General features: G+C 39.6%; 1 protein-coding gene across 1 annotated transcript; it reads left to right on the forward strand.

Moving 5' to 3' along the window:
• Window positions 1-1,650: 1,650 nt before the first annotated feature.
• LOC140343473 (transcription initiation factor TFIID subunit 9-like) lies at window positions 1,651-9,189 on the forward strand. The gene is made up of 7 exons (XM_072430158.1): window positions 1,651-1,765; window positions 4,371-4,452; window positions 5,063-5,199; window positions 5,454-5,588; window positions 7,343-7,424; window positions 8,425-8,538; window positions 8,972-9,189. The coding sequence occupies exons 1-7, from the start codon at window positions 1,715-1,717 to the stop codon at window positions 9,142-9,144; spliced, it is 774 nt and encodes a 257-aa protein (XP_072286259.1). The 5' UTR covers window positions 1,651-1,714; the 3' UTR covers window positions 9,145-9,189.
• The last annotated feature ends 367 nt before the right edge of the window (window positions 9,190-9,556 follow it).

Below are 9,556 nucleotides of genomic sequence, written 5' to 3' on the forward strand. Positions count from 1 at the left end.
TGCAGCCAGCATCAGAGATACACACGCTGCAGCCAGCATAAAGGACACACACGCAGGATCAGATATCTGGAGCTGTCTTATAAATGGGTAAGTGTCTTATTTTAATTATTTTTTTAAAAATCGGGGGTGGCTTACTTAATGGGGATGTCCTAAAATCGGGGAAACATGGGACCTGTCCCAACTTACTGGTTGGCTACACCCACCACTGGGTCCCTGAGACTTGGAGCCTCCCCACTGAACTGATTTGGGGCTGCTGTTGGCTGAGGAGTGTCCAGGAGCCTTGTGCATTGGCCAAATTTGCTCCTCACTACCCTGCTTCCCCAAAAATAAGACCTACCCTGAAAATAGGCCACAGCATGATTTTTCAGTATTTTTGAGCATGCTCGAAATATAAGCCCTACTCTGAAAATAAGCTACTATATATAAATACATGGACAAGAGGTGCTCATTTAAGGAAAGCGCTATTGCTAGACATGAGAAATTGGGGCCAATGGTTCTAAAGGAAATGGAGTCACAAGAAATTCAAGATGTAATTCAAGGTTTGGAGAGTTATGTGATGATGTTTCAGAAGATTAGGACATGACTATTTTTGAATAAATGTTGATTTTTAGTTCAAGAATAAATGTCGATTGTTGTTCAAAATAAGACATCCCCTGAAAAGAGGACCTAGTACATTTTTGGAGAAAAAAATAATATTAGACACTGTCTTTTTTTCAGGGGAACATAGTATATCCACCCCTGTCCATTCGTTGTCTTCTTCTGTCCAAAAAACACATCACAGCCACCCCTGCGGCTGCTGGGACTAAATACACTCCCGTGCACCTGTGCAGAGTTCTGTCATCCTGGCCAATCAATTTGGCTAAAGATAAAAACCAGTAAGAGGAAAAGAAAGAAGATGGGAATGCTCATGATGTAATGGGGACAAACAGGTGTATTTAAAAACTGTGATCAGGAAGGATAGGGTATTCTATTGAAGAAAGATCCCCCACACACTACAAACTACTCATCAGATTCCTGCTATACCCAACCCAATGAGACCATAGACTGGCATGGTATCTCAGACCACACCAAGGGGGCCTATCCAAAACTTCACTAAAATCATTTAACATTTTTATCACGAAAGTAGGGGTAGATTTTCTTACCCTCCTGATTACACACAGAGGTCAGAGGTTTGCTACCACCAGCTTGTAATGGGCATTTTAGTACCCAACACCGGGACATGGGTCTGCAAGATCCTTGGGGTTAGGCGTACGTCCTAGGGCCATCCTATGGTCATTGGAACAGTTGACGAAAAAGGACGTCATTATTTTTGGCTCAACATACAACATCCACCCTGTACTAAATGGTAAGTAAAAATATACAAGTTTATACAAGTAATGTCTGTTCTAACAGCAAATAACACTGGAAATCCAAAAGGATCAAACATACAGCACTTGATGTCAGAATAAAGTTAGAACTCCTGATCTGTATACTTGTTACAGGTTGATGTTACATAAAAGGCTGCAGCTAGAAAATCAGTAAGGAAAACTTCTGCACAACTCCTAATAATCAAGGAGAAGACATACCATCCAGCAGGTGGCGCTGTGCGCACAATAAAACCGGGCACGTTGCCTTAACAATGATGGCGGTTCTAGGCGATACACAGCGCTTCCGGTCTGCGTTGTGCCGCCCTCAGGTTCCCCCGGAAGTAAGTCAGTGTGGATTTTCAGCTACAATGGAGCAAGCGAAGATGGCTTCTCCTAAAAGTGCGCCCAAAGATGCTCAGGTAATGGTTGTATCTGGTGGGTGAAGGTAGCCGAGGACAGGAGAGGCGGGAAGGAAAGGCGAGTTGGCTTCAAACTAATTCGGTCATATGGTTTCAAAACTGTGGCGTTGCAGTTTACATTATGTCAATCAAGCCATATTAAAAGTTACTTGTGTAAAGTGACCCTGTTATCATAGGGTTGTATTAGTTGTGGGAATGCTTATGGTTCCGTCCAGCTACTCAGTATTTACCTCTTATAGTATTTTAAATACCCCCCTCAACGTACAATGGTTTCTGCTGCCTCATATGTCCTGTACTGGGGTACCAGCCGGCCGGTCCATGGTGATGCTGTTTAGGTGGGGGGGATACATCACTGCACACCTAAAAGTTGACTGCAAGGCTACGAAAATTGCAATAATTCGGTATACTGTATAGTAATATATTTTTCTAAAAAGCCTCCCTAGTGTGGTAAGTTTTAAAACAGAGTCCAACGTCACATACCTATAGACAAAACCACATAAATATATTTTGTATTGGATTGGATACAGGACTTTGTATTGAATCCAATACAAAATATTTGAATTTCCCGCTACGACCCCGCGCACGCAAGGACTGCAAGGGTCACCTCTCCTTTTGCTTCCATGTCCCTTCAGGGTTCTCCTTGCAATGAGAAAGAATAAAGCGGAACTAAAAACTAAAAAAAAATACACTTGCCTTTAATCCCGCAGAGCAGTTGATTGGCGCAGCTCCATCTTCTTCCTGATTTTTCTTGGGGTGACGTAGGTTGGAAAAGACTTGCCAATTTACCGTGCATTTTTCTCTTTGCTCCTGCACATGCCGGAGATGTTTGGGCATGACAGAAGGAGCACCCAAGAGCCTCCCGGGATTAATGACGTAGGTATCCCGGGATGCTTTGCGCTCCCATTCATTCTCGATTGCCTAGGCGACTTTTTGGGGAGGGTGCTACGCCCCCTTTTTATTTATTTTTTTTTTAAAGGTGTTGCACTAAAAAAAATCAAACAGAATTTTTACCTTACATAAAAGGTTGTCACACCCTTTTATGTAAAGTGAAACTTCTTAGTTTAGGTACGCTTTAATCCCACAGATCCCTCGATGGTGCTGGACCTTCTAGTAATCTGGTCCTGTCATTTTTTGTCTCAGCGCCAGGCAACACCATCTTCATTCTTCTCATTCGTCTTCCTTGCACATCACCTAGACTGCATAGGTGCGAGATTGGGTGGTGTAGCCGCTGTAAAGAGGAAGAAAAAGCTAAACCGATTTCACTGCTTGTGCGTAAGATTGGCATCTCTTTCCCTTTGTAAAATTAGAGCATGAGCAGCCAGAGCCTCCTGGCATGTGTGACATAGGTATCCCGGGAGGTCCTGCACTCCCATTCAGTCTTTATGGATACAGTGATCAAGACTGGGAAGGGAGGTGCTGCAAGGGTGTTGCACTTAAAAACAAAAATAATAAATTAACATTTTTCCTTTTCATATAAGGGTTGTCTGCACTTTTATTTTATTATTTTTTTATTTTATTTATTTATTTTTTTAAAAGTGTAAATGTTGAGTTTAGGTAAGCTTTACGGGTTCGTCCCACAGTCCCCTGAGAAACCCATTTCCTGAACCCAGCAGTCCGCACAACTCCGACAGCAGCACCCGATCGTGATCTGTGCAGAATTGGGCTCTGCATTATCAGAGAGCATTCCACAAGTGGAAACCCTGCATTCAGCAGAGTGAATTTGCAGCAGGGTATTTACATTTGAGAAATGCTGCCTTAGTAGTAAGTTCGGGAGACTTTGGCAGAACGGTGGAGGCAATGGAAGAATGAGAGGATGGGATTGGCTGGCCTAAGTATGATTACTAAGTGTTTATCTGCAGAAAAAACAAAAAAATTCTGTTGTGCAGGGGTTTGCAACAGGTTCCTTAAATCTAGGAACTGCTCTGCTTATACTAAAAAGTACATTTTCTAGCGGACAACTAAAGAGAACTCCAGTTACTGTAGAGCCGCAGGCTCAGCCATGCCCAACCAGCTGCCCTATGGACCTATACACTATTTGGAAAAAGAGAACATTTTGTGCTCCACATCGACTAAAGATCTGCTGATTGCATGTTTCTGGACTACTGCTGCCTTTTGTAGTCTTGAACTCCTGAGTTCACCTTTGCTTCCGTTAGTTCCTCCTACTGACCTCCACATCCATGCAGGGACATGGTAATTATGTGAAGTCCATCTACTGAATGCTGCAGGCTACCAGTAGGTGTATACATCTGGTCCTAAGGGTTGGTTCTTTCAGCCTGGTCATTGTGATGAGATATTTTTATTTGGTGAATTGTGTTTCTTTGTTTTGGAAAATCGGTTGAGTTATATTTTTTAAATATGTTATTGGTCTGATCATAGGGCTAGGTACACACGTGACATCTAGTTGAAATTCTGATTGCTTCAATCTGGAAAAACAATTGGATCTCATACAAGTGTGTGTAGAGTTCCAACTAATTCATTACTGAAAAAAAAATAATCGAAATGATCAACCAAATGCAAATCATATAACTGTATACTGCGTATGTGCGGGCTAAATTGTACAGGTTGTAAGGTAAATATTAATAAAACTATTCTATTCTGCTTACAGGTCATGGCCCAGATATTAAAGGATATGGGAATTAATGAGTATGAGCCCAGAGTTATCAACCAGATGTTGGAATTCACATACAGTAAGTAAATGGTGGCTGGATAAATGTGAATTGCAGAACATATCAATTGTTTTTTTGTTTTTTCTTCCTCCCAAATGGATTGTAATGTGTGGTGCAGGAAAAGAAGTAGGATGGTTTGTAGTAGGGGACAAGAAAAATAGAAATTATTTGTCTATTCTTTAGGTGGTAGGCACCACATATATTTCTCTTAACTAAGTTTAATCCATAAGTAGCATAAGTAGTTGGTATTATTTTTTATATTGAAAATGTAGGGCATGTGATTCCTATCATGGATGAGCATCTTTTCTAATGTGACCCCTTCCTATACATGGTGTGAGCAAGTTACAGAATAATATTTCCCGCCATGTCCCCCGTATGGATCACAGGCTCAGGGCGGTGGCTCAGACCTGCAATGGGAGAGTGGACGGGTTCTGCCATCATGATGTCACTCTGGCTTTAAATGATATACTGCTCCCCGCACATTCGATGTCCGGAGTCCGTAAATGTAGAGGTCTGTGGGGTCTAAAAGGTTGGTGAGCCCTGTTATAGGGGAACCCGCTTCCCCTCTGGCTACATATAAACATCCGGGTGGCATTTGGAAATCTAAATAAAATCCCTTCTGTTTTTCTAGGATATGTAACCACAATATTAGAAGATGCAAAGATATACTCAGGTCATGCTAAGAAGAATAATATTGATGCAGATGATGTCAGACTGGCGATTCAGTGTCGGACAGATCAGTCTTTTACCTCTCCACCTCCAAGAGATGTAAGTATATCAGTTAAAATATCCTCTCTGTACAGTCTAGTGTTGTGTCTTACACTCCTTGATCAATTTGCAGTGCACTTCATTAAAAGTGATGCAAATCTTTCTGTTTAGAAGTACATCGCAGTCCCCTTTCTCACATTGTACTACACATCTATATATCTTGTGTGTATATATATATATATATATATATATACACTAATTTGATGCTTCTAATATGTGCATGCTGATTTATATTTACCTATTTATCTTTATAGTTTTTATTAGATATTGCAAGACAGAAGAACCAGACACCACTTCCCTTAATAAAACCTTATGCAGGACCCAGGTTGCCCCCGGACAGATACTGTCTGACAGCTTCAAACTATCGCCTCAAAACAATGCAGAAAAAGGTATGTCTGTCATACAGTTATTAGAAAACTCTAAAGGGATCTGGTGCTCCCCTTGGTCTTAATCTGTGAGTTTTTTGTATTATTCTCAAATGTTTTGTGTCCAACTTCTTTGATGTGCTCATTACTAATATGGCAAAGACATTGTAATTGCAGGTATAAGAAATATGCATCTGTAATGGAGAATTATCTGATTGGCAGAATAGCAAGCCTGTGTTGTACTCATCAGCCAAAACCTTAATACCACCAGTCTAAACAGCACTGACCCATCGAAGCATTGACACCACAATATCTCTGATGGCATGCTGTGGTATCTGTGCCAAGGCATTAACAGGAGCCCTTCAATGCACTCCTCCAAAATAAAACATTTATCAGAACTAGCCACCTTCTTCCATTGCTCCAGGGACTGTTTCTGATACTTGTTCATTATAGACTCTTTCAGTAGTGGAGGTCCACTTAAGCATTGTAATTGCTCTGAATCAATGCAACCCGGGCATCACACCTGAGGGGTAGCCTTCCTGATGCTCACCAATGAACTTGGGTGTTTATGTCCCGGTTCACCAGTTTTCATTCTTTAGTTCACTTTTGGTATGTTAATACCACCAGTCTAAACAGCACTGACCCATCGAAGCATTGACACCACAATATCTCTGATGGCATGCTGTGGTATCTGTGCCAAGGCATTAACAGGAGCCCTTCAATGCACTCCTCCAAAATAAAACATTTATCAGAACTAGCCACCTTCTTCCATTGCTCCAGGGACTGTTTCTGATACTTGTTCATTATAGACTCTTTCAGTAGTGGAGGTCCACTTAAGCATTGTAATTGCTCTGAATCAATGCAACCCGGGCATCACACCTGAGGGGTAGCCTTCCTGATGCTCACCAATGAACTTGGGTGTTTATGTCCCGGTTCACCAGTTTTCATTCTTTAGTTCACTTTTGGTATGCACAACCACTGCGTATCAGGGGTACCCCATAAGACCTGGCCTCTTGGAGATTCTCTGACCCAGTCAGGGCCATCACAGTTCACCCCTTAATACTTTTTTCACCTGCCTTTTTTTTTCTGACTCCTGCACTTTTGGTTTATTTTCTGTATATTATATCCAACCCCTGCCGCTGTAACAAGATAATCAGTGTTGTTTAGTTCAACTCTTTGTGATTTTAATATCAGGAAAGAATTGGTATGTGCAGTCATTTTTATTTTTTTTTATTTTTACATCAGTTTATTATCTGACTTTAGTGATCAATTGCTGGAAATTCATTTAGGTTTGTCCTCTTTAAAGGGGGTGTTACTGCCCATGGCAGGGTACAGAAACTTAAAGAGGAACTATACTCAAACAAACAAAAAAAACATTTATGCTTGATCTCCTAGGCGGCCGAGAATTAGGGACCGGTGCTGCACCCTTTAAAAAAAAAAAAAAAAAAAAAAAAAAGATAAAAGGGTTCTCTACCCTTTTATGTAAAGTAAAAATTCTAAGTATGGGTACACTTTAAGTATTTTAAAGGAATTTTAGGTTGTTCTGCGTTGGCTTAACCTCACATAGGAAGGTCCACTTGATTTTTGAAGATATATGTTTAGACTTTGCCATATGTTTCCCTCGGCAATTGTGTTACTGTCTTGTAGTGGGAGTTCAAACATAATTGTACATCTGCATTCTTTACTTTAGCCACATAATTTGTTTTTTTTGGGAATGTTTATAGCTTGTTTACTGTCAGTTGTCATTAATGTAACAGTTTTATGTTTTGCTCTCTTAGGTCTCATCTTCAGCAAGTAGAATAACGGTGCCAAGACTGAGTGTAGGCACAGTGACAAGCAGGCCAAGCACGCCTACATTAGGTAAGCTTTAATTATGTCCTAATTAAAGGGCTTTTTGCATCTAAATTGGCTAGATAATTTGAGTTCTATTTTTGAAAAAGATAAACATGTTTTTGGAAGAGAAACACTGGAGACTTGATATTTACTTTTTGTGATTTGGCCTGATTTTTTTTTTTTCTATTGAAATCAAATGGAAAGGTTTACCACACATCAACACACATATCGATCTGCAATAACTTGCATTGACATTAATGTAAATCTAAAGTGTATTGCAATGCATATTAACATGTTGATATGTGTTTAGGTGTCTTTTCATGAATTCTAGTAAAACTATTACTAAAAACACATCAGATTGTAAAGGCATGAAAAAGCCCTACTGTTTTGGCGGTTCTTTATAGAAAAGATATGGCTGTACCTGGAGAATGAAATCATTGCCTTATTTGCAGAGATGTAAAAAAATGTTTTTTTTTTTATCTTTGAAAAAAAAAAAGTGCTAATCATTCTTCCTCCAGCCTATTTGCAAACAGCAAAAAAACAGCCAAATTTCTGTTAATAAGAAAGTGGCATTTTCACTTCTTGGCTTGCCACACCTATTAGAATTTGTGTGCATGTGATGAACTAAACCTGCTTACTCTTCTTATCACTTAATGAACATGATGGATCTATATAGCTGGGAGGGATGGGGCTTTGGGCTCTTTTCATTCAGAGTTGTGTATAATTTGTCTTTCTATTTTTTTGCAATCTGCTAATAGTGCAATTTTTTAAGAATAGCCAAGAGCTCTGCCTGCTACCTTCAGGTGATAAATATTAAATACTTGTGAAATATTTCATGTTTACCTGAATTTTTCTTGTCTTGTGTATGATATGAATAAAGTAAAATTGTACACAAACACAATATATTACCTTCAGTACATAATGTATTATGTTCAGTGTCTAGCATGACCACTTTAAATTTTACAATCAAACTGTGTTTTGTACACTGAACGTCTATTAATTTATTGTATAATAATACTGTTTTCAGGGACTCCTGCAGCACAGACTGTGTCTGTTTCCAAGGTTGGGGGGACACCGGTCTCTTTGGCAGGCCAGCGGTTTACAGTACAAATTCCAAACTCACAGACAACAGTGAAAACAGGTTAGTAAACATCTCCCACATGTTTTCAGCAGATATGGTAAGATATTTATGCTAAAGTTAAATTCCAGATTTAAAAGGCCTTTATTTTTAAAGGTATTTTCATCAGCTTTGAGAAATTAAAATATAATAAAATTGAAATAGTGACTTATTATGATAGTAGATAGAAACCTAAGATTTGGGCATTGTATATAAAGCTGGCGATCTGCAGAAATAATAGGACTATGAACAACAACCCTGTCATAAAAGTGAGCTGTCAAGACTGAAAACATGAAAGCGATTTCAAGCTTTTTTGTGTCCTAGGAAGTTTTTTTTTATAAATATGCACATACATATATTGCAGCTTGCTAAAACCTGATTCTCATCCCTGGAACACTGCCTGCTTTCCTTCATATTTGTATAGTTACATTCAACTTTCTTTCTTTTTTTTTCATAGCCACTCCCACAACGCCAACAGTTCAGAATGTCTTGATCAACCCTTCCTTGATTGGGTCAAAGAATATTCTCATAACTACAAACATGGTACCATCACAGAACACAACAAACGACTCCAACCCCTTAAAGCGGAAACATGAAGATGATGATGACGATAAATTTTCAGAACTTTAAAGTTTATCTGCCTCAGAATGTACATAATAAAAATGGGTTTAGTTATTTTGGAGTTTTGTGGACTGAATTTAGGAATTACAAGCATTTCATAAAAAGGGCACAGAGAGTCTCACTTCCTCCGTTTCTTCCAGCTTATTGTTTTACTATATAACAAAGAGGGATTAGATTTTACCCTAAAGACCTGTATCTTTAAAAACAAACCAGTGCTAGCAGCCTTCAGGTTTAGTTTGGGAGGTCAGTGGCAGAGCAATTACCACTTCCTTACTGCCAGTATTTGGGGTAGCTTCATTCGGTGTATGGCCTGTAACTCCCAACAAAACATTGGTGGTGGCTGACGACCTATCACCCTTTAAATCTGCCCAGACACTCGTTCGTCCTTTACCAAGCATGGTGGTGGTGTCTGCTGTCAGCC

Source organism: Pyxicephalus adspersus, chromosome Z, assembly GCF_032062135.1.
Source record: "Pyxicephalus adspersus chromosome Z, UCB_Pads_2.0, whole genome shotgun sequence".
Lineage (NCBI taxonomy): Eukaryota > Metazoa > Chordata > Amphibia > Anura > Pyxicephalidae > Pyxicephalus > Pyxicephalus adspersus.

Excerpts from the sequence above, each read along its gene's own strand:
- LOC140343473 (XM_072430158.1), top strand. The coding sequence starts at position 1,715 with ATGGAGCAAGCGAAGATGGCTTCTCCTAAAAGTGCGCCCAAAGATGCT. Across the intron at positions 1,766-4,370 it reads GTGCGCCCAAAGATGCTCAG|GTCATGGCCCAGATATTAAA; the intron begins GTAATGGTTGTA and ends TTCTGCTTACAG. Across the intron at positions 5,200-5,453 it reads CCTCTCCACCTCCAAGAGAT|TTTTTATTAGATATTGCAAG; the intron begins GTAAGTATATCA and ends TTATCTTTATAG.